The sequence below is a fragment of the Anomaloglossus baeobatrachus genome, chromosome 9 (assembly GCF_048569485.1).
Source record: "Anomaloglossus baeobatrachus isolate aAnoBae1 chromosome 9, aAnoBae1.hap1, whole genome shotgun sequence".
Lineage (NCBI taxonomy): Eukaryota > Metazoa > Chordata > Amphibia > Anura > Aromobatidae > Anomaloglossus > Anomaloglossus baeobatrachus.
In genome coordinates this window covers 24,647,126-24,671,683 of record NC_134361.1, presented here as the reverse complement: position 1 = coordinate 24,671,683, position 24,558 = coordinate 24,647,126, and the positions used below count along the sequence as shown (strand labels likewise).

General features: G+C 52.1%; 1 protein-coding gene across 1 annotated transcript in view; it reads left to right on the top strand.

Moving 5' to 3' along the window:
* The window catches only part of LOC142250953 (WD repeat-containing protein 62-like), a 108,176-nt gene that overhangs the window by 56,830 nt on the left and 26,788 nt on the right, over nucleotides 1–24,558 (top strand). Inside the window, exons 21-27 of the mRNA XM_075323297.1 lie at nucleotides 249–301; nucleotides 14,108–14,335; nucleotides 14,905–15,053; nucleotides 23,442–23,521; nucleotides 24,048–24,191; nucleotides 24,300–24,411; nucleotides 24,511–24,558. The exon at nucleotides 24,511–24,558 is cut by the window's right edge and continues 49 nt beyond it. Of these exons, the coding sequence (XP_075179412.1) occupies nucleotides 249–301; nucleotides 14,108–14,335; nucleotides 14,905–15,053; nucleotides 23,442–23,521; nucleotides 24,048–24,191; nucleotides 24,300–24,411; nucleotides 24,511–24,558 (814 nt within the window). The remainder of the gene's footprint in view (nucleotides 1–248; nucleotides 302–14,107; nucleotides 14,336–14,904; nucleotides 15,054–23,441; nucleotides 23,522–24,047; nucleotides 24,192–24,299; nucleotides 24,412–24,510) is intronic.

Here is a 24,558-nt window from a genome sequence, read left to right as displayed (position 1 = left end):
AGAAGCTATACACCCAATTGTCTGGGTCTCCCAATTGGAGCTAGAAGAAAAGGAATTTACGGTAAGTAAACAAAATTCCCTTCTTTCCCCAGTGTTTATACACCAGATCTGTATACACATCGATGTCGGTGAAAGAACAGTGAAGTCCCCCCGGGGGCCGTGTCTCTTTGGCTATATGACTGCGTCTTCCCATCAGAGATTGGTCTATGGTGATTGTTACAAATGTAACCCTTTTTATTTTATTCCAGATCCCACCTTTCTACAAACTAACGGGAAACTCCCCCTGTGGGCGAGGAAGCTGGTAAGTCCGGCGTCTGGTGTCGTGGTAAAGACTGAGGCAGATGAGAATCTTCTGACATTACAGGCAATATGTCCTGGGAAAGGTATGCAAATTAGTTCTCCTCCAAAAGGAAATATTGAATCTCTTGCGCCACCTATTGGGAGCTGCCTTGTAAGTCAAGACTCCATGCAACTGAAGGAATGGGCCGCTTGGGGGAGACTCCTGGTGCGGCATGACTTTGGGCGGGTTGCATGACACTTTCCTCTTCGAGCCGCTGGCCATCACCGCTGCTGCCAGTCGTCACCGTCGAATAGTAAGAGGCGCAACGCCAGATTTTGCTTATCCAACCAGTCTTGTTCACTTTTGTTCCTCACATCATTATGACAGACGTGGCCTTTATTTCTCTCTCCATGGGGTGCTACTTTTCGTCCTGTCCCCCACTATCTTGGTACTTGTCCTCAATACTCCGGGGTCTTCTCCTTCTTCCCCCTTATTGCTTGCACCTTCGTCCGCTTCTCTAGCCGAACAACTCTCTAAGGCCGCTTTCACACATTAGTGTTTGCCATCAGGCACAATTTGGCAAAAACCTGAAAAAACGTATCCGGCGTCTGTTGCCGCCGGATCCGTTTTTTCCCCCATAGGCTTTTATTAGCGCCGTATTGTGCCGGATGGCCTTTGCTGGATCCGGCAAAAGTTGCTTGTTGGCGGCCGGATGGAATGCTGAGGGGAACGTTTTTTGTCTCCGTCGAAAAAACGGATCCGGCACCGTACGGCGTGTTTTATAATGGAAGCCTATGAACACCGGATCCGGCATAATGCGGCAACAAAACGGATACGGCCGCCGGATCCGTGTTTTTTTTTTTTTTTTTTGTTTTTTTTTTTTTTTAATTGAGCATGCTCAAACACAATGCATCCGTCAAAAAACTGAAGGAACTGATGGAAAAAAACTGATGCGACTGATCCGTTTTTTCGCCGGATCGTGCCTGATGCCAAAAAACTGATGTGTGAAAGCAGCCTAAGTCCGACGGGGTGAGCCATAGGCTCAAGACCTCCAGAATTGCCTTCGAACCGAGGCGACGTCCTATCACTCTGAACCCACTTGTAGGCTGCCTTGCCCTGGATCTCCCTCTCCTATCCATTACTGCTTTCTGGGGGCGGAGCCCCCGATGATTGACAGTTCAGGCCAGCGGCATTGTGGCACCTCTGGTCCAAACCCTGAGCTCTCCGATTCCACAATATGAGGTCGCTTTGTCTCTCGGTGGGGTTATCCAACCAAAAGCTCTATGGAAAACTGCCTGTGAAACCGGCCACCTCTGATAGACTGCAGCAGTGGCCGGTAACTTGGGCAGCGAGCCGTAAACTATGGAGATTAGTAATGGGCGGAGTGTAAAGTCACTGGTTTTTCAAGCATTTTGCAACTTTCGACATTTTAGAAGTTGAGAGAAATCCTTCTCCCCAGTTTTAAATGGCAAAAAAAAAATCAAGACCCCATAAAGGTAGAGAGCTTGATAGGTAAAGAGGAAAGTGAAAAACGTTCTTGTGTTTCGGTGATGTCTCGTCTTATTTCAAGGCTCTATAGTGGGTCGGGTGTTGTTGAATACCCTCCAGTAAGTGACCCTAGAGTCAGGTTCCTTCCTTCTGGAGGAGAGCTAATTTGCCTTTCTTTGTCGCTCCTAATTGGGAGACCCAGACAATTGGGTGTATAGCTACTGCCTCCGGAGGCCACACAAAGCACTACACTTAAAAGTGTAAAGCCCCTCCCCTTCTGCCTATACACCCCCCGTGGGATCACGGGCTCCTCAGTTTTCATGCTTTGTGCGAAGGAGGTCAGACATCCACGCATAGCTCCACTGTTTAGTCAGCAGCAGCTGCTGACTATGTTGGATGGAAGAAAAGAGGGCCCATACTAGGGCCCCCAGCATGCTCCCTTCTCACCCCACTTTTGTCGGCGGTGTTTGTTAAGGTTGAGGTACCCATTGCGGGTACGGAGGCTGGAGCCCACATTCTGCTTCCTTCCCCATCCCCCTGAGGGGCTCTGGGTGAAGTGGGATTTTACCGGTCTCCAGGCACTGAGACCGTGCTCCATCCACAGCCGCTGGGGAATCTGCTGGATATGGAGCTGAGTATCGTCAGGGACATGGCCCTGCTACGTCAAGGTACTCTGTGTCCCCGTACACATCGCGCACACACACACCAGCATTGCTGAGTGTGTTAGTGCGCCGGGGACAACAGCGCTGCGCGCTTGTGCCACTACTCACTACAGCTCTGCTGAGTGAGTTAATGTATTGGGAACTGCCGCGCCGGCCGCTGCTGTCAGTTTACGCTGCGGCGCGGCTGGGATTTGTGGTGCGCCGGGGACTTCCGCGCTGGCCGTGCATATATGACGGCCGCGCTTATTACTCGAGTCCCCGGCTTTTGCGGCCTAGTTTCGCTTCGTTCCCGCCCCCAGGCCTGCCAGTCAGGGGAAGGGCGGGACGCTGTACAGAACATCAGCGCAGAGGGCTGGAGTCTACTTTACATACTCCAGCCCTCACACTGGACACAGTGGGACGCCAGTTTCCCGCACTTTGTCTGAGGCACGCCCACGGTCCGCCCCTCTTCACAGAACGCCGGCAGCCATTCCTGTGTGCAGTCTGAGCTGGAGAGGGGAGACAAGTTCTGGGAGACCCAGACACGGGATTCTGGCGACCACACACCCGCGTTTGAGCGGGCGGTAAGCGGCACCTCTGGTGCTGACCCCACTAGTGCCGAAGTGTACATTTGTATTTTTATGCTTGCATGCTATACATTGCACTGTACGGTCGCTGGTGATTCTTGGTTATATACCCTCCTAGATTGCTCAGAGGAGACAACAGCATGTCATCCGCAAAAAGCAAGGGTGCCAAGGCACAGGCTTTCTATGCTGCTTGCACCGCATGTGAGGCTACTCTACCGGCAGGTTCCACTGACCCCCATTGTGTGCAGTGCTCGGCCCCTGTGGCACTTGCTCGGCCGGGGCCTCTGCTAGAGGTGACCCAGGGAGAACCACCTGTGAATACTGTCCAGGTGACGGGGACGGAGTTTGCAGTTTTTGCGGATAGATTGTCTGTGACTATGACTAAAATTCTAGAAACTTTGCAGTCTAGACCAGTATCTCAGACCATGGGCACTGTTGAATCATTGCTCCCTGGTCCCCCTCAGTTGGAACAGCTCCGGGCTCCGGGGGTGTCCCATGCATCCCAGGGTGAAGGCTCTGACACGGACGACAGTCCCAGACAGCCTAAGCGAGCTCGCTATGAGCGGCCCTCGACTTCATCACACTGGTCAGGGTCCCAGCAGGGGGACTCTCTGTATGATGAGGCGGAGGTAGCTGATCAGGATTCTGATCCTGAGACCGCTCTCAATCTGGATACTCCTGATGGTGACGCCATAGTGAATGATCTTATAGCGTCCATCAATAGAATGTTGGATATTTCTCCCCCAGCTCCTCCAGTGGAGGAGTCAGCTTCACAGCAGGAGAAATTCCATTTCAGGTATCCCAAGCGTAAATTAAGTACTTTTCTGGACCACTCTGACTTTAGAGAGTCAGTCCAGAAACACCACACTTATCCTGATAAACGTTTCTCCAAACGGCTTAAGGATACACGTTATCCCTTTCCCCCTGACGTGGTCAAGGGCTGGACCCAGTGTCCCAAGGTGGATCCTCCAATCTCCAGGCTTGCAGCTAGATCCATAGTTGCAGTGGAAGATGGGGCTGCACTCAAAGATGCCACTGACAGACAGATGGAGCTCTGGTTGAAATCTGTCTATGAAGCTATCGGCGCGTCGTTTGCTCCAGCATTCGCAGCCGTATGGGCACTCCAAGCTATCTCTGCTGGTCTTACACAGATTGACACGGTCACACGTACATCTGTTCCTCAGGTGGCATCCTTAACCTCTCAAATGTCTGCATTTGCGTCTTACGCGATTAATGCTGTCCTGGACTCTACGAGCCGTACGGCAGTGGCGTCCGCCAACTCCGTGGTTTTACGCAGAGCCTTGTGGTTAAGGGAATGGAAGGCAGATTCTGCCTCCAAAAAGGGCTTAACCAGTTTGCCATTTCTTTGTCGCTCTATTGGGAGACCCAGACAATTGGGTGTATAGCTACTGCCTCCGGAGGCCCCACAAAGTATTACACTTAAAAGTGTAAGGCCCCTCCCCTTCTGGCTATACACCCCCCGTGGGATCACGGGCTCATCAGTTTTCATGCTTTGTGCGAAGGAGGCACACATACACGCATAGCTCCACTGTTTAGTCAGCAGCAGCTGCTGACTATGTCGGATGGAAGAAAAGAGGGCCCATACGAGGGCCCCCAGCATGCTCCCTTCTCACCCCACTTTTTGTCGGCGGTGTTTAAGGTTGAGGTACCCATTGCGGGTACGGAGGCTGGAGCCCACATGCTGCTTTCCTTCCCCATCCCCCTTCGGGCTCTGGGTGAAGTGGGATCTTACCGGTCTCCAGGCACTGAGGCCGTGCTCCATCCACAGCCCCTGGGGAATCTGCTGGACATGGAGGAGCTGAGTATCGTCAGGGACAGGGCCCTGCTACTTCAAGGTACTCTGTGTCCCCGCACAGACCGCGCACAGTCACACTGCAGCATTGCTGGGTGTGTTAGTGCGCCGGGGACAACAGCGCTGCGCGCTGGTGCCATTCCTATCTACAGCTCTGCTGAGTGGGGACATGCATTTGAAACTGCCGCGCCGGCCGCTGTTCTCAGTTTTTTTCGCTGCGGCGCGGCTGGGACTTGTGGTGCGCCGGGGACTTCCGCGCTGGCCGTGCATATATGACGGCCGCGCTTATTACTCGAGTCCCTGGCTTTTGCGGCCTAGTTTCGGTTCGTTCCCGCCCCCAGGCCTGCCAGTCAGGGGAAGGGCGGGACGCTGTATAGAACATCAGCGCAGAGGGCTGGAGTCTGTTTTACATACTCCAGCCCTCACACTGGGCACAGTGGGACGCCAGTTTCCCGCACTTTGTTTGAGGCACGCCCACGGTCCGCCCCTCTTCACAGGACGCCGGCAGCCATTCCTGTGTGCAGCCTGAGCTGGAGAAGGGGGACTGGGAGACTCAGACACGGGATTCTGGCGACCACACACCCGCTTTTGAGCGGGCGGTAAGCAGCCCTCAAGGGCTGACCCCCACTAGTGCCGAAGTGTACATTTGTATTTTTATGCTTGCATGCTATACATTGCACTGTACGGTCGCTGGTGATTCTCTGCTATACTCCCTCCTAGATTACTCAGAGGAGACAACAGCATGTCGTCCGCAAGAAGCAAAGGTGCCAAGGCACAGGCTTTCTATGCTGCTTGTACCGCATGTGAGACTGCTCTACCGGCAGGTTCCACTGACCCCCACTGTGTGCAGTGCTCGGCCCCTGTGGCACTTGCTCGGCCGGGGCCTCTGCTAGAGGTGACCCAGGGAGAACCACCTGTGAATACTGTCCAGGTGACAGGGACGGAGTTTGCAGTTTTTGCTGACAGATTGTCTGTGACTATGACTAAAATTCTTGAAACATTGCAGTCTAGACCAGTAACTCAGACCATGGGCACTGTTGACTCATTGCTCCCTGGTCCCCCTCAGTTGGAACAGCTTCAGGCTCCGGGGGTGTCACATGCATCCCAGGGTGACGGTTCTGACACGGACGACAGTCCCAGACAGCCTAAGCGGGCTCGCTATGAGCGGCCCTCCACTTCATCACACTGATCAGGGTCCCAGCAGGAGGACTCTCTGTATGATGAGGCGGAGGTAGCTGCTCAGGATTCAGATCCTGAGACCGCTCTCAATCTGGATACTCCTGATGGTGACGCCATAGTGAATGATCTTATAGCGTCCATCAATAGAATGTTGGATATTTCTCCCCCAGCTCCTCCGGTGGAGGAGTCAGCTTCACAGCAGGAGAAATTCCATTTCAGGTATCCCAAGCGTAAATTAAGTACTTTTCTGGACCACTCTGACTTTAGAGAGGCAATCCAGAAACACCACGCTTATCCTGAGAAGCGTTTTTCCAAGCGGCTTAAGGATACACGTTATCCTTTTCCCCCTGACGTGGTCAAAAGCTGGACCCAGTGTCCCAAGGTGGATCCTCCAATCTCCAGGCTTGCGGCTAGATCCTTAGTTGCAGTGGAAGATGGGGCGGCACTTAAAGATGCCACTGACAGACAGATGGAGCTCTGGTTGAAATCCATCTATGAGGCTATCGGCGCGTCTTTGGCTCCAGCATTCGCAGCCGTATGGGCACTCCAAGCTATTTCAGCTGGTCTTACACAGATTGACACTGTCACACGTACATCTGCTCCGCAGGTGGCATCCTTAACCTCTCAAATGTCTGCATTTGCGTCTTACGCGATTAATGCTGTCCTAGACTCTACGAGCCGTACGGCAGTGGCGTCCGCCAACTCCGTGGTTTTACGCAGAGCCTTGTGGTTAAGAGAATGGAAGGCAGATTCTGCTTCCAAAAAGTGTTTAACCAGTTTGCCATTTTCTCGTGACCGACTGTTTGGGGAGCGTTTAGATGAAATCATTAAACACTCCAAGGGTAAGGATTCATCCTTACCTCAACCCAGACAAAACAAACCCCAACAGAGGAGGGGACAGTCGGGGTTTCGGTCCTTTCGAGGCTCAGGCAGGTCCCAATTCTCCTTGTCCAAAAGGACTCAAAAGGATCAGAGGAGCTCAGATTCTTGGCGGACTCAGTCACGCCCAAAAAAGACAGCCGGAAGAACCGTTACCAAGACGGCTTCCTCATGACTTTCAGCCTCCTCTCTCCGCATCCTCGGTCGGTGGCAGGCTCTCCCGCTTTGGCGACATTTGGCTGCCACAGGTCACAGACTGTTGGGTGAGAGACATTCTGTCTCACGGGTACAGGATAGAGTTCAGCTCTCGTCCTCCAACTCGCTTCTTCAGAACTTCACCTCCTGACCGAGCCGATGCTCTGCGGCAAGCGGTGTCCACTCTAACGGCGGAAGGAGTGGTGACCCCCGTTCCTCTTCAGGAACAAGGTCACGTTTTTTTACTCCAATTTGTTTGTGGTGCCAAAAAAGGACGGGTCGTTCCGTCCCGTTCTGGATTTAAAACTGCTCAACAAGCACGTACAAACCAGACGGTTCCGGATGGAATCCCTCCGCTCCGTCATCGCCTCAGTGTCTCAAGGAGATTTCCTAGCATCTATAGACATCAAGGATGCTTATCTCCACGTGCCGATTGCTCCACAGCACCAGCGTTTTCTACGCTTCGTTATAGGAGACGAACACCTTCAGTTCGTAGCTCTGCCCTTCGGGCTGACGACAGCCCCACGAGTCTTCACCAAGGTCATGGCGGCAGTAGTAGCAGTCCTGCACTCTCAAGGTCACTCTGTGATCCCGTATTTGGACGATCTACTGGTCAAGGCACCCTCTCAAGAGGCATGCCAACACAGCCTGAACGTTGCGCTAGAGACTCTCCAGAGTTTCGGGTGGATCATCAACTTTTCAAAGTCAAATCTAACCCCGACCTAATCGCTAACATATCTTGGCATGGAGTTTCATACTCGCTCAGCGATAGTGAAGCTTCCGCTGGACAAACAGCGTTCACTACAGACAGGGGTGCAATCTCTCCTTCAAGGCCAGTCGCACCCCTTGAGACGCCTCATGCACTTCCTAGGGAAGATGGTAGCGGCAATGGAAGCAGTCCCTTTCGCGCAGTTTCATCTGCGTCCACTACAATGGGACATTCTCCGCCAATGGGACAGGAAGTCGACGTCCCTCGACAGAGACGTCTCCCTTTCTCAGGCGGCCAAGGAATCTCTTCGGTGGTGGCTTCTTCCCACCGCATTGTCGAAAGGAAAGTCCTTCCTACCCCCATCCTGGGCAGTAGTCACGACAGACGCGAGTCTATCGGGGTGGGGAGCAGTGTTTCTCCACCACAGGGCTCAAGGTACGTGGACTCAGCAAGAGTCCACCCTTCAGATCAATGTTCTGGAAATCAGAGCAGTGTATCTTGCCCTACAAGCCTTCCAGCAGTGGCTGGAAGGCAAGCAGATCCGAATTCAGTCGGACAACTCCACAGCGGTGGCATACATCAACCACCAAGGCGGAACACGCAGTCGGCAAGCCTTCCAGGAAGTCCGGGGGATTCTGACGTGGGTGGACGACACGGCATCCACCATATCCGCAGTTCACATTCCAGGCGTGGAAACTGGGAAGCAGACTTCCTCAGTCGCCAGGGTATGGACGCAGGGGAATGGTCCCTTCACCCGGACGTGTTTCGGGAGATCTGTCGCCGCTGGGGGATGCCGGACGTCGACCTGATGGCGTCACGGCACAACCACAAGGTTCCGGTTTTCATGGCACGGTCTCACGATCACCGAGCTCTGGCGGCAGACGCCTTAGTTCAAGATTGGTCGCAGTTCCGGCTACCTTATGTGTTCCCACCTCTGGCATTGTTACCCAGAGTGCTGCGCAAGATAAGGGCCGACTGCCGCCGCGCCATCCTCGTCGCTCCAGACTGGCCGAGGAGGTCGTGGTACCCAGATCTGTGGCACCTCACGGTAGGCCAACCGTGGGCACTACCAGACCGACCAGACTTGCTGTCTCAAGGGCCGTTTTTCCATCTGAATTCTGCGGTCCTGAACCTGACTGTGTGGCCATTGAGTCCTGGATCCTAGCGTCTTCAGGATTATCTCGAAAAGTTATTGCCACCATGAGACAGGCTAGAAACCATCCTCCGCCAAGATCTACCACAGGACGTGGAAGATATTCTTATCTTGGTGCTCTGCTCAGGGAGTTTCTTCCTGGCCTTTTGCATTGCCTACTTTTCTTTCCTTCCTGCAATCCGGGTTGGAAAAAGGTTTGTCGCTCAGCTCCCTTAAAGGACAAGTCTCAGCGCTATCTGTATTTTTTCAGAAACGCCTAGCACGACTTCCTCAGGTACGCACGTTCCTGCAAGGAGTTTGTCATATCGTCCCTCCTTACAAGCGACCGTTAGAGCCCTGGGATCTGAACAGGGTTCTAATTGCTCTCCAGAAGCCGCCTTTCGAGCCTATGAAGGATGTTTCCCTTTCTCGTCTTTCACAGAAAGTGGCCTTTCTAGTGGCGGTCACGTCTCTTCGGAGAGTGTCCGAGCTAGCGGCACTGTCATGCAAATCTCCCTTCCTGGTTTTTCACCAGGACAAGGTGGTTCTGCGTCCGATTCCGGAGTTTCTCCCTAAGGTGGTATCCCCCTTTCATCTCCATGAGGATATCACCTTGCCTTCCTTGTGTCCTCATCCAGTTCATCAATTTGAAAAAGGTTTGCATTTGTTGGATCTGGTCAGAGCACTCAGGATCTACATTTCCCGCACGGCGCCCTTGCGCCGCTCGGATGCACTCTTTGTCCTTGTCGCTGGTCAGCGTAAAGGATCGCAAGCTTCCAAATCCACACTGCCTCGGTGGATCAAGGAACCAATTCTTGAAACCTACCGTTCTGCTAGGCTTCCGGTTCCCTCAGGGCTGAAGGCCCATTCTACCAGAGCCGTGGGTGCGTCCTGGGCATTACGGCACCAGGCTACGGCTCAGCAGGTGTGCCAGGCCGCTACCTGGTCGAGTCTGCACACTTTTACCAAGCATTATCAGGTGCATACCTATGCTTCGGTGGATGCCAGCATAGGCAGATGAGTCCTTCAGGCGGCGGTTGCCCACCTGTAGGAAGGGGCCGTTTTACGGCTCTATTACGAGGTATTATTTTACCCACCCAGGGATTGCTTTTGGACATCCCAATTGTCTGGGTCTCCCAATAGAGCGACAAAGAAGGGAATTTTGTTTACTTACCGTAAATTCCTTTTCTTCTAGCTCTAATTGGGAGACCCAGCACCCGCCCTGTTTTCTTAGGGATTTTTGGTTTTTTCGGGTACACATGTTGTTCATGTTGAATGGTTTCAGTTCTCCGATGTTTCTTCGGATTGAATTTGTCTTTAAACCTGTTATTGGCTTTCCTCCTTCTTGCTTTTGCACTAAAACTGATGAGCCCGTGATCCCACGGGGGGTGTATAGCCAGAAGGGGAGGGGCCTTACACTTTTAAGTGTAATACTTTGTGGGGCCTCCGGAGGCAGTAGCTATACACCCAATTGTCTGGGTCTCCCAATTAGAGCTAGAAGAAAAGGAATTTACGGTAAGTAAACAAAATTCCCTTCTTTCTGGTGACCGACTGTTTGGTGAGCGTTTGGATGAAATCATTAAACAGTCCAAGGGTAAGGATTCATCCTTACCTCAGCCCAGACAAAACAAACCCCAACAGAGGAGGGGACAGTCGGGGTTTCGGTCCTTTCGAGGCTCGGGCAGGTCCCGATTCTCCTCGTCCAAAAGGACTCAAAAGGATCAGAGGAGCTCAGATTCTTGGCGGGCTCAGTCACGCCCAAAAAAGACAGCCGGAAGACCCGCTACCAAGGCGGCTTCCTCATGACTTTCGGCCTCCTCTCTCCGCATCCTCGGTCGGTGGCAGGCTCTCCCGCTTTGGCGACATTTGGCTGCCACAGGTCAAAGACCGTTGGGTGAGAGACATTCTGTCTCACGGGTACAGAATAGAGTTCAGTTCTCGTCCTCCAACTCGATTCTTCAGAACTTCTCCACCTTCCGACCGAGCCGATGCTCTTCTGCGAGCGGTGTGCACTCTAAAGGCAGAAGGAGTGGTGACCCCTGTTCCTCTTCAGGAGCAAGGTCACGGTTTTTACTCCAATTTGTTTGTGGTGCCAAAAAAGGACGGGCCTTCCCGTCCAGTTCTGGATCTAAAACTGCTTAACAAGCACGTGAAAACCAGGCGGTTCCGGATGGAATCCCTCCGCTCCGTCATCGCCTCAATGTCTCAAGGAGATTTCCTAGCATCAATAGACATCAAGGATGCTTATCTCCACGTGCCGATTGCTCCAGAGCATCAGCGTTTTCTACGCTTCGTTATAGGAGACGAACACCTTCAGTTCGTAGCTCTGCCTTTCGGGCTGGCGACAGCCCCACGGGTCTTCACCAAGGTCATGGCAGCAGTAGTAGCAGTCCTGCACTCTCAAGGTCACTCTGTGATCCCGTATTTGGACGATCTACTGGTCAAGGCACCCTCTCAAGAGGCATGCCAACACAGCCTGAACGTTGCGCTGGAGACTCTCCAGAGTTTCGGGTGGATCATCAACTTTTCAAATTCAAATCTGACTCCGACCCAATCGCTAACATATCTTGGCATGGAGTTTCATACTCTCCCAGCGATAGTGAAGCTTCCGCTGGACAAACAGCGTTCACTACAGACAGGGGTGCAATCTCTCCTTCAAGGCCGTTCACACCCCTTAAGACGCCTCATGCACTTCCTAGGGAAGATGGTAGCAACAATGGAGGCAGTCCCTTTCGCGCAGTTTCATCTGCGTCCACTACAATGGGACATTCTCCGCCAATGGGACGGGAAGTCGACGTCCCTCAACAGGACCGTCTCCCTTTCTCAGGCGGCCAAGGAATCTCTTCGGTGGTGGCTTCTTCCCACTTCATTGTCAAAAGGAAAGTCCTTTCTACCCCCATCCTGGGCGGTGGTTACGACAGACGCGAGTCTTTCAGGGTGGGGAGCAGTTTTTCTCCACCACAGGGCTCAAGGTACGTGGACTCAGCAAGAGTCCACCCTTCAGATCAATGTTCTGGAAATCAGAGCAGTGTATCTTGCCCTACAAGCCTTCCAGCAGTGGCTGGAAGGCAAGCAGATCCGAATTCAGTCGGACAACTCCACAACGGTGGCATACATCAACCACCAAGGAGGAACACGCAGTCGGCAAGCCTTCCAGGAAGTCCGGCGGATTCTGACGTGGGTGGAAGACATGGCATCCACCATATCCGCAGTTCACATCCCAGGCGTGGAAAACTGGGAAGCAGACTTCCTCAGTCGCCAGGGTATGGACGCAGGGGAATGGTGGTCCCGGCTTTCATGGCACGGTCTCACGATCACCGAGCTCTGGCGGCGGACGCCTTAGTTCAAGATTGGTCGCTGTTCCGGCTACCTTATGTGTTTCCACCTCTGGCACTGTTGCCCAGAGTGCTGCGCAAGATCAGGTCCGACTGCCGCCGCGCCATCCTCGTCGCTCCAGACTGGCCGAGGAGGTCGTGGTACCCGGATCTGTGGCACCTCACGGTAGGCCAACCGTGGGCACTACCAGACCGACCAGACTTGTTGTCCCAAGGGCCGTTTTTCCATCAGAATTCTGCGGCCCTGAACCTGACTGTGTGGCCATTGAGTCCTGGATCCTAGCGTCTTCAGGATTATCTCAAGAGGTCATTGCCACCATGAGACAGGCTAGAAAACCGTCCTCCGCCAAGGTCTACCACAGGACGTGGAAGATATTCTTATCTTGGTGCTCTGCTCAGGGAGTTTCTCCCTGGCCATTTGCATTGCCTACTCTTCTTTCTTTCCTACAATCCGGTTTGGATAAAGGTTTGTCGCTCGGCTCCCTTAAAGGACAAGTCTCAGCGCTATCTGTATTTTTTCAGAAACGCCTAGCACGACTTCCTCAGGTACGCACGTTCCTGCAAGGGGTTTGTCATATCGTCCCTCCTTACAAGTGGCCGTTAGAGCCCTGGGATCTGAACAGGGTTTTAATTGCTCTCCAGAAGCCGCCTTTCGAGCCTATGAGGGATGTTTCCCTTTCTCGCCTTTCACAGAAAGTGGCCTTTCTAGTAGCGGTCACGTCTCTTCGGAGAGTGTCCGAGCTAGCAGCGCTGTCATGCAAATCTCCCTTTCTGGTGTTTCACCAGGACAAGGTGGTTCTGCGCCCGATTCCGGAGTTTCTCCCTAAGGTGGTATCCCCCTTTCATCTCAATCAGGATATCGTCTTACCTTCTTTGTGTCCTCATCCAGTTCACCAATGTGAAAAGGATTTGCATTTGTTGGATCTGGTGAGAGCACTCAGAATCTACATTTCCCGCACGGCGCCTCTGCGCCGCTCGGATGCACTCTTTATCCTTGTCGCTGGTCAGCGTAAAGGGTCGCAAGCTTCCAAATCCACCCTGGCTCGGTGGATCAAGGAACCAATTCTTGAAGCCTACCGTTTTGCTGGGATTCCGGTTCCCTCAGGGCTGAAGGCCCATTCTACCAGAGCCGTGGGTGCGTCCTGGGCATTACGGCACCAGGCTACGGCTCGGCAGGTGTGCCAGGCAGCTACCTGGTCGAGTCTGCACACTTTTACCAAGCATTATCAGGTGCATACCTACGCTTCGGCGGACGCCAGCCTAGGTAGACAAGTCCTTCAGGCGGCGGTTGCCCACCTGTAGGAAAGGGCTGTTTTTTCGGCCCTATCACGAGGTATTATTTACCCACCCAGGGACTGCTTTTGGACGTCCCAATTGTCTGGGTCTCCCAATTAGGAGCGACAAAGAAGGGAATTTTGTTTACTTACCGTAAATTCCTTTTCTTCTAGCTCCAATTGGGAGACCCAGCACCCGCCCTGTTTTCTTAGGGATTTTTGTTTTTTCGGGTACACATGTTGTTCATGTTGAATGGTTTCAGTTCTCCGATGTTTCATCGGATTGAATTTGTTTTTAAACCAGTTATTGGCTTTCCTCCTTCTTGCTTTTGCACTAAAACTGAGGAGCCCGTGATCCCACGGGGGGTGTATAGGCAGAAGGGGAGGGGCTTTACACTTCTAAGTGTAGTGCTTTGTGTGGCCTCCGGAGACAGTAGCTATACACCCAATTGTCTGGGTCTCCCAATTGGAGCTAGAAGAAAAGGAATTTACGGTAAGTAAACAAAATTCCCTTCTTTCCATGCAGGGTTGACGCCCCTCTTCTGTACTAGACTGGGGGTAAATGTCGTCTTCACCTGTTCTCTGTTGTTTTTAGGATAAGGACAGGAATGAGCCCCTGGTCGTCCTCTCCCAAAATGAGTACCGGCCTCAGGGACGATGGGCCCAAAGTGACAGCACCGCCATCCTGATCAGAAACTTCTTGAACGGCGGTGATAAGAGCTACTGCTGTACCCCAGATCACGAGCCAGGGGCGCACTCCTTCCTGGACGTCACCGCAGACATGGAAGGCGTGGAGCCGAAAAGTCTGCAGGACATGCTGGAGGTGAGTGATGTGACCTGAAGATGCTCTGTGTGCTGTGAGTGCAGCGGCGGTCCTTCTATAGATCGGTAGTGTGTGGGCCGGACCACTGCTGCAGTCCCTTCTATAAATTGGTAGTGTGTGTGCCCGACCACCGCTGTACTCCCTTCTATAGATCTGTAGTGTGTGAGCCGAACCACCACTGCAGTCCCCTCTATAAATTGGTAGTGTGTGTCCCAGTCAACCTCTGTACTCCCTTATATAGATCTGTAGGGTGTGGGCCGAACCACCACTGCAGTCCCTTCTATAAATTGGTAGTGTGTGGGCCGGACCACCGCTGTATTCACTTCTATGGACCAGACAGCGGAGGCCGCTCTTTCGGTCCCTGCACACAGTGGTGGCTCCGTAGCTACTTGTGAATGCGATGGCAGCCAGACTCCCGCCCTTCCAGTTCCCACCTCCTCGTATATTAACCTCCAACCTAAGAGGGTAAAAGAAGAGGCATCCGGGTGGTGAGTCTGGACCCCATCAGGTTGCCACCACTGAATTCTCTGGTGCAACTTTGACTCTCAGAACTTTCCCCCTCTCTTCAGTCCGAGGATGGAACTAACCTCCTGGACAATAGGACGTTCATCACCGAGGCGGCCTCAGCGTTAGACGAGACCGACTATCAGTCCCAGTCCTCAGAGTCCAACGGCATCTACTACCCATCATCTCTGCACGCGTCCCTGCAGGAGGAAAGGTAACGGAAGGGACAATCCCTGCCCTGCAGTCCACACTGTGCCCCTCTGGTATGAAGATTGTACCCCCCCTCTCCCCTCCACCAGTGACTGCTCTCCCCATATCCCCATACTGTACCTCTATGTGTAGCACTATTCAGCCCCCGCTCTCCGGAGTCACGTCCTCTACAATCTATTTATTGGTAATTATTTTGGGGACGGTGACTTTTCACCTCACCTTACTTGCATCAATAGAATCAGCAACTCTAAGAAATGTGACATATCGGGGACATTGACTTTTTTTTTCTCCACTTATCAGCCACTTCTCCTCCCTTTCTCCCAAACATTTAATCTTTCTTATTGACAGCTCACTGAGGGATCAGATTACAGCTCCATATTGAAGTCTATGTAGGGGGGAGAGGGCAGAGACACACCCAGGAAGCGCTGCTCTCAACGTATTAAGCATTTTTATTTTTGGCCCCAGAGCTGGAATCACATCTACCCTGCTCAGTATTGCTGCAGAACGTCCTCCATGCTGCTGCTGCTTTCTAGAAAGTGGTTTATTTCACCAAAGAGCCTGATTCCCAGCAACACTGCTCAGTATACAGCCCCTGGCAATCATTCTGGCCTCCCCTGGCTCTGAGGAGGTTCATTCAGTTGTTGACATCTTTCTGGCTTTAAGAAACACTAAAAAAAATCATGAAAACATAATATGCAGCCAGTAACTGTTACTTTTCAACCAAACAGGGGGGAAAATGATGGAATCACTCAATTATGAGGAAACAATTATGGGATCATGAAAAACAAACTAAAGAACCCTCCAATACATCACTAGTATTTGTAGCATCATCTCTGGCTTTTATAACAGCTTGCAGTCTCTGAGGCAGGGACTTAATGAGCGACAGTATCTTCATCAATCTGGCTCCAACTTTCTCTGATTGCTGTTGCAGATCAGCTTTTGCAGGTTGGAGCCTTGTCATGGACCATTTTCTTCAACTTCCACCAAAGATTTTCAATTGGATTGAGACCCGGACTATTTGCAGGCCATGACATTGACCCTATGTGTCTTCTTTCAAGGAATGTTTTCACAGTTTTTGCTCCATGGCAGGATGCATTATCATCTTCATAAATGATTTTATCATCCCCAAACATCCTTTCAATTGATGGGATAAGAAAAGTGTCCAAAATTTCAATGTAAACTTGGGCATTTATTGAAGATGTAATGACCGCAATCTCCCCAGTGCCTTTGATGATATGGGGCTGCAAATCAGGTAATGACTGTAGAAATGTACATGTTCTCTTCAGGCAGTCATCTTTATATTGTTTTGCTTTTCTGTATGTAAATCTCATTTCCTTTAGGCGGTTTCTTACAGTTCGGTCACAGACATTGACTCCAGTTTCCTCCCATTCGTTCCTTATTTGTTTTGTTGTGCATTTTCTGTTTTGGAGACGGATTGCTTTAAGTTTCCTGTCTTGGCTCTTTGATGTCTTCCTTGGTCTACCAGTATGTTTACCTTTAACCTTCCCATGTTGTTTGTATTTGGTCCAGATTTTACACACAGCTGACTGTGAACAACCAACATCTTTTGCAACAGTTGCGTGATGATTTACCCTCTTTTCTTTATCGTTCCTTTGGGAGACCCATAGCATGGGTGTTTAGCTTCTGCCTCCGGAGGACACACAAAGTACTACACTTAAGTGTAGCTCCTCCCTCTGAGCTTATACACCCCCTGGTAGCCAGTCCTAGCCAGTTTATTGCTTTGTGTTCAGGAGGCATACATCCACACATGCATTCTCATCTGATTTGTTTGACTTTTGGAAAGAGTTTGAAGAAAAGCGGGTCCATGTCTGGACTCCCGGCATGCCCTTCTCACCCCACTGTGTCAGCGGTGTTGTTTAAGGTTGATTTACAAGGCTGCAGCCTTACATGCCGCGCTCCTTCACCATCCCTTCTGGGCTCTGGCTTGAAGTGGGAGCCAGCACGGTCTCCATGCCTGGCAGGAGTCCGGTCTCCATCCACAGCCCCTTGAGGATTCTGTTGGACCGGAGCACTCATCCCCAGGGACCTGGCCCTGCGTCTCAGCAGCTAAGTACCTGACACGTTTATGTTGGGGGTCCCGGTTCTTTATTGTAAGGGGAGAGTATGCTGTATGTGATTGTTTTAACTTTTCCGGCGGATTCTCTAGCTTTTGCCTGAGAACCGCGCCGATGGTGCCTGCTTGTCGGCCTCGCCGCTTAAATTTAGGCCCCAGCTTCGCCGGAGGCCTAGTTTCATTTTCCTGCCCTCGCATGTCACTCATGCAGAGGGACAGGTTCGGCTCCTCCCGGCGGCCGTTCTACACAGGGGGAGGGACACTCCCCACTGCTGGGGCGTCCCTCCTTCCCTGCAGGTCTCTATAGCCCTCCAGTTCCCGCTCTTTTATAGGAACGCCCCCTAGTCATTTCTCAGGCAGAGTTCACTCTGCTCTGGGACATCCTGCATTCTGCATCTCTGCTGAGGTGCTGCGCTCTGGGGGACCGGGCTTCGGGATCTGGAGGGCACACAACACCGCGCTCAGCGGTCTGGTAAGCCACAGCCGGTCTCTGGTTGTGGACCTCTGTATACCAGCAGCATGTCTCACACAAGGAGCAAGGCCCAGTGGTCTCTCAGGCTGCTGCTGCACCTGTGATTGAACCCCCGGCCTGGGTAGAGTCCTTTTCTAGGTCCATATCCCAGTCATTTGCTGAGTCCATGGGACTTTTGTCCAGGACTTTGATGAATATGCATCAGCCCCCCTCACAGGGTACCTCTAATACTCTTGACAGAGGACTCCTATCCTCTGACCTCCGTCCATCAGAGCTCACGGAGGATTCATCATCTGATCCCAGACCCCGTTCTTCTAAGAGAAGGCGCAGGGTTTCCTCCCCCTCCCCATCTCACGGCTCTGTCTCAAGAGCTGACTCTCAAGATGAGGAGGATGCCCTCACTGGGGGCTCGGAGCCTATGTATCCCATCGATTTCTCTGAGGGTGACTCAGATCTTAGTGATTTGATTGCTTCTATTAATTCTGTGCTGGATCTCAATCCGCCAGTGTCAGAGGAGCAACTCTCTTTGGCAGAAAAACATCAGTTTACCTCGCCTAAGAGAGTGAAGAGTGTGTTCTTTAACCACTCCAGTTTTCAGACCGCTGTGACCAAACCCAGGGCCTGTCCTGACAAACGCTTTCCAAAGCGTGGTTCTGATGACCGGTTTCCATTTCCACCTGAGGTGGTCAAGGAGTGGTCTCACTCCCCAAAGGTAGACCCTCCGGTGTCTAGGCTATCAGCCCGGACCGTTGTCGGTGGCTGACGGCACCTCACTTAAGGATTCCACTGACCGTCAGATTGACCTTCTGGCCAAATCTGTGTATGAAGCTGCGGGGGCCGCGTTTTCCCCGACTTTTGCAGAAGTGTGGGCTCTCAAAGCCATCTCTGCTTCTCTAGAGGAGATGCATTCCCTCACCAAGGAATCTATGCCTGAGATGGTTACCTTAACTGCTCAGGCTTCAGCCTTTTCATCTTATTCCATGTCTGCCATGCTGGAGGCTTCTCACCGCACTGCGGTGGCTTCAGCTAATTCTCTTGTTATCCGCAGGATTTTGTGGCTTCGAGAGTGGAAGGCAGATGCTTCTTCCAAGAAGTTTCTTGCTGGGCTCCCTTTTGCTGGTTCACGGCTGTTTGGCGAACAGCTGGATGAAATCATTAAAGAAGCTACTGGCGGGAAGAATACTTCCATGCCACAAACAAAGACCAGGAAACCCGCCCAGGGTAGGAATCAATCGAGGTTTCGTTCCTTTCGTTCCTCCAACTGGTCATCCTCTAAGCCCTCCGCCTCGTCCGCTAACTCAGCCAAGGATCAGAAATCCAACTGGTGCCCAAAAGCGCGTCCGCAGAAGACCGCAGGAGGTTCTGCCACTAAGGCAGCTTCCTCATGACTCTCGGCCCGCTCCAGCCACGTCCCTAGTCGGTGGCAGGCTCTCCCACTTTGGCGACGCTTGGTTAAAGCAAGTCTCCGATCAGTGGGTGAGAGACATCATATCTCACGGCTACAGGATAGAATTCTCTTCCAGCCCTCCAAACAGATTTTTTTCTCTCAACTCCCCCCTGCTCCAAGGCCGCCACCTTCTCGCAGGCCATGGCGTCATTGCAGGCAAACGGAGTGATTGTCCCAGTTCCCGCTCAGGAACGGTTCAGAGGTTTTTACTCAAATCTCTTCCTAGTTCCAAAAAAGGACGGTACCTTCCGGCCCATCCTGGATCTCAAGCTTCTCAACAAGCATGTCCGGGTGCGGCATTTTCGCATGGAGTCTCTGCGATCAGTCATTGCCTCTATGACCCAAGGGGAGTTCCTGGCGTCCATCGACATCAGAGATGCCTATCTACATGTGCCAATCGCAGTGTCACATCAGCGTTGGTTACGTTTTGCGATAGGAGAGTATCATTTCCATTCGTGGCTCTCCCCTTCGGGTTAGCCACGGCCCCTCGGGTATTCACCAAGGTCATGGCGGCAGTGATTGCGGTCCTGCACCTCCAGGGGTTAGCAGTGCTTCCTTATCTGGACGACCTTCTGGTCAAGGGTACATCCAGCGCAGACTGTCAGCGGAGTGTTTCGCTCACTCTCGCCACCCTAGCCCAATTCGGGTGGATTGTCAATCTTCCCAAATCCACTCTGACTCCGACCCAGAGTCTCACGTACCTAGGGATGCAGTTCGAGACTTTGCCGGCACTTGTGAAGTTGCCCTTAATCAAACAGCAGTCTCTCCGGCTAGCGGTGCGCTCTCTCCTGAGGCCCCACCGTTATTCCCTCAGGCGCCTGATGCAGGTGCTGGGTCAAATGGTGGCCTCCATGGAGGCGGTTCCCTTTTGACCAGTTCCATCTGCGTCCTCTGCAGCTGGACATTCTCTGCTGTTGGGACAAGCGGCCTTCCTCCTTACACAGGTTAGTGGCTCTGTCGCCACGGACCAGGAGCTCTCTTCAGTGGTGGCTTCGACCCCTCTCCCTGTCCCAAGGGCGCTCCTTCCTGACTCCGTCCTGGGTGATTCTCACCACGGATGCCAGCCTATCCGGCTGGGGAGCGGTACATCTCCACCACAGAGCACAGGGCACTTGGACTCCGTCCGAGTCAGCCCTTTCAGTCAATGTGCTGGAAATCAGAGCCGTGCTCCTGGCTCTCCTAGCCTTTCACCACCTGTTGGCGGGCAGGCACATTCGAGTCCAGTCAGACAACGCGACAGCGGTTGCCTACATCAATCACCAAGGCGGGACATGCAGCCGCCTGGCAATGTTGGAGGTCCAACGCATTCTTCAATGGGCGGAGGACTCCAAGTCCACCATATCCGCAGTCCACATCCCTGGCGTAGAAAACTGGGAGGCAGATTATCTCAGCCGTCAATCCGTGGACGGTGGCGAGTGGTCCCTGCACCCGGCAGTGTTTCAGTCAATCTGCCGCAAGTGGGGCACTCCGGACGTGGACCTAATGGCATCCCGTCACAACAACAAGGTTCCGGTTTACGTGGCTCGCTCCCACGATCCTCAGGCCTTCGCTGCGGACGCTCTGATTCAAGACTGGTCCCAGTTTCGTCTGTCCTACGTGTTTCCCCCTCTAGCTCTCTTGCCCAGAGTCCTGCGCAAGATCAGAATGGAGGGCCGTCGAGTCATCCTCATTGCACCGGACTGGCCCAGGCGAGCTTGGTATCCGGACCTGCTCCAACTGTCCGTGGAGATGCCGTGGCATCTTCCGGATCGTCCAGACCTGCTCTCGCAAGGTCCGTTTTTCCGCCCGAATTCTGCGGCACTCAAATTGACGGCGTGGCTCTTGAGTCCTGGATTTTGACGGCTTCTGGTATTCCTCCTGAAGTCATCTCCACTATGACTCGGGCCCGTAAGTCTTCCTCCGTCAAGATCTATCACAGGACTTGGAAAATTTTCCTGTCCTGGTGTCGCTCTTCCGGCCATTCTCCTTGGCCATTCTCGTTGCCGACCCTTTTGTCTTTTTTACAGTCCGGTCTGCAGCTAGGACTGTCCCTCAACTCTCTCAAGGGACAAGTCTCAGCTCTATCAGTGCTGTTCCAGCGGCGTCTCGCTCGGCTGGCTCAGGTCCGCACCTTCATGCAAGGTGCGTCTCACATCATTCCGCCTTACTGGCGGCCCTTGGATCCCTGGGACCTTAACTTGGTCCTCACGGTATTGCAGAAACCCCCTTTCGAGCCCCTTAGGGAGGTTTCTTTGTATCGTCTTTCTCAAAAGGTGGCCTTTCTAGTTGCCATAACTTCTCTCAGGAGAGTCTCTGATTTGGCTGCGCTCTCCTTGGAGTCACCTTTTTTTGGTTTTTCACCAAGACAAGGTAGTTTTCCGTCCGACCCCGGACTTTCTTCCTAAGGTGGTCTCTCCCTTCCACCTTAACCAGGATATTTCCTTGCCTTCCTTCTGTCCGGCCCCTGTTCATCGCTTTGAGAAAGCGCTGCATACTCTAGATCTGGTGCGTGGTCTCCGGATTTATGTGTCTCGCACCGCTGCGCTTAGGCGGTGCACCTCTCTTTTTGTGCTAACCACAGGGCGGCGCAAGGGTCTCTCTGCTTCTAAGCCGACCTTGGCCCGTTGGATTAGATCGACCATTTTGGATGCCTACCAGAGTACTCAGGTGCCTCCCCCGCCGGGGATCAAAGCACACTCGACCAGAGATGTCGGTGCCTCTTGGGCTTTTAGGCATCAGGCTATGGCTCAACAAGTCTGTCAGGCTGCCACTTGGACTAGCCTGCATACCTTTTCGAAGCACTACCAAGTGCATGCTCATGCTTCGGCAGATGCGAGCTTGGGCAGACGCATCCTTCAGGCGGCTGTCGCCCACTTGTGAAGTTAGGCTCCGCCTACTTCTCAGTTTTTCTGTTTATTCCCACCCAGGGACAGCTTTGGAACGTCCCATGGTCTGGGTCTCCCATAGGAACGATAAAGAGAGAGAATTTTGTTACTTACCGTAAATTCTTTTTCTTATAGTTCCATATTGGGAGACCCAGCACCCTCCCTGTTGCCTGTTGGCAGTTTCTTGTTCCGCGTGTTATCACCGGCTGTTGTCGTGGACAGAGTCTCCGGTTGTTCCAGTTCTTACTCGGTTCTACTTGTGGGTGGCTATTCTCCTTCAGCTTTTGCACTAAACTGGCTGGGACTGGCTACCAGGGGGTGTATATGCTCAGAGGGAGGAGCTACACTTTTAAGTGTAGTACTTTGTGTGTCCTCCGGAGGCAGAAGCTAAACACCCAATGTCTGGGTCTCCCAATACGGAACTATAAGAAAAAGAATTTACGGTAAGTAACAAAATTCTCTTTTTTAAGAGTTTGATAATCCTCTCCTTTGTTTCAATTGACATCTCTCGTGTTGGGCCATGATTCCTATCAGTACACTTGGTGCAACAGCTCTCCGAGGTGTGATCACTCCTTTTTAGATGCAGACTAACTAGCAGATCTTATTTGATGCAGGTGTTAGTTTTGGGAATGAAAATTTACAGGGCGACTCCATAATTTTTTCCTCATAATTGAGTTATTCCATCATTTTTCCCCCTGTTTGGTCTTGAAAAGTAACCGTTACTGGCTGCACATTATGTTTTCATGGTTTTTTGGGGTTTTTTTAGTGTCTCTTAAAGCCTGAAAGTTGCCATTTGAAATTACTTTTGTTTATAAAAAGCAGATCAGACGACACCAAACTAAAGTCAACAACTGAATAAACATCCTCCGAGCCAGGGGAGGCCAGGATTTTTACCAGGGGTTGTAGTTGTGGAGTAATGTCCTCCATGCTGCTGCTTTCTAGTAAGTGGTTCATTTCACCCCAGAGCTGGATTGCCAGCCACACTGCTCAGTATTGATGTGGTATAATGTCTTCCATGCTGCTGCTTTCTAGTAAGTGTTTTTTCACCCCAGAGCTGGATTCACAGCTACACTGCTTACTATTGTTGTGGTGTAATGTCCTCCATGCTGCTGCTTTCTAGTAAGTGGTTCATTTCACCCCAGAGCTGGATTGCCAGCCACACTGCTCAGTATTGATGTGGTATAATGTCTTCCATGCTGCTGCTTTCTAGTAAGTGTTTTTTCACCCCAGAGCTGGATTGCCAGCCACACTGCTCAGTATTGTTGTGGTGTAATGTCCTCCATGCTGCTGCTGTTTCTGAACATGTGCTACATAGGAGAGCAGGAATCCCCCATGTCTCTGTGTGTGCTGTGTATGGGAGACATCATAGCAGCTTGTCTCTACCCACCAGCTCAGAGACAACTGTAAAATACTGTGATAGGGGGGAAACTGGTGACAATTTCAGGGTAGAGGTCATCTAATCCCCAGTAAGTGATATTCTTCAGTCCTGTATACGGCAGGTAGACTTTAATACGGTATGTTTTTTGATTTTTCAGTTATTTTTCTATTGAAGAACGGACTTTCGACAAGGGCAATGAGGCTCTCATGGACGGGCTGTTATCCGGCTGCGACCCAGGTAGCTGCCATCATTACTGGCAATGGCGTCCCCTCGTCTCGTCTCCCATCTTACACGATTTCTTCAGTTATCACACTTTAAACACGATGCGCGGAGATACGTTTCTATCCATTTTGATAAACCCCCTTGTGGCTGTGCCTGGTACTGCGCCCAGTCCCGTTCTTAGTGACTGCTGCAATACCAAACATGGCCACTAGTGGAGGTATGGCGCTGCGCCTGGTTGATCTGCCGGGGGGTTGATTGGGTTGATCTAAGTGCAGGTCGTCCCCCGATCGGATCACTTCAGCTCCAGGAAGGGATTTGGGCAATGAACAAACTGCTAAGGTGGATTGTGATGGTTGCAGATCAGTCATTGCGATTTGTCTCTTCCTATTGGTCACATTTTGGTAGAAATATTCAAAGAGCCCCTTTATAAGCATGGTCTCCCATTGTTTGTATGTGTAGAGGGTCATTAGAGGGGCTATGCCCTATACCAGGACCTCCCCCACGCCCTAATAATGTCTCGAATCTTGTATATCCTCTGCAGATGAAGATTCGCTGATGTCGGAGCACTGCTCTGAAGCCGAGCTGGAGGATAACGATCCCGAGGAGAACCTCCGGCCCGAGACCCCGGAACAGGAGAGGTTTCTGCGGATGCACTTTGACACGTTGACCGATCCTCTGGCTGAAGGTGACCTCTGAAACCATGTAGGGGCTTTTGTAGACCCCAGTGATTGTCTGCAGTGCACGGGGGTCCGTCCTCCTGACTTATTAATCTATTCCTGTGTCCTCTGTGCAGAAAAGTTCGACAACTCGCTGAAAGATCTGAAGCCGGATGAGGACGACGAGACTCTGAACCCGCGCCTGAGTTTCTCCTCTAGATTCTTATCCCGGAGCCTCAGGATGAACCGGTAACACGTCCCATCCTGCAGGTCACAACAGCGGCTGCAGGTCACAACAGCAGCTGCAGGTCACAACCGCTACTGAGAGCGTTCACCTTTATTCTACAGGGCAGGATTTGGCTTTGTATATGGTGACCACCAGATGGCGACAGCAGA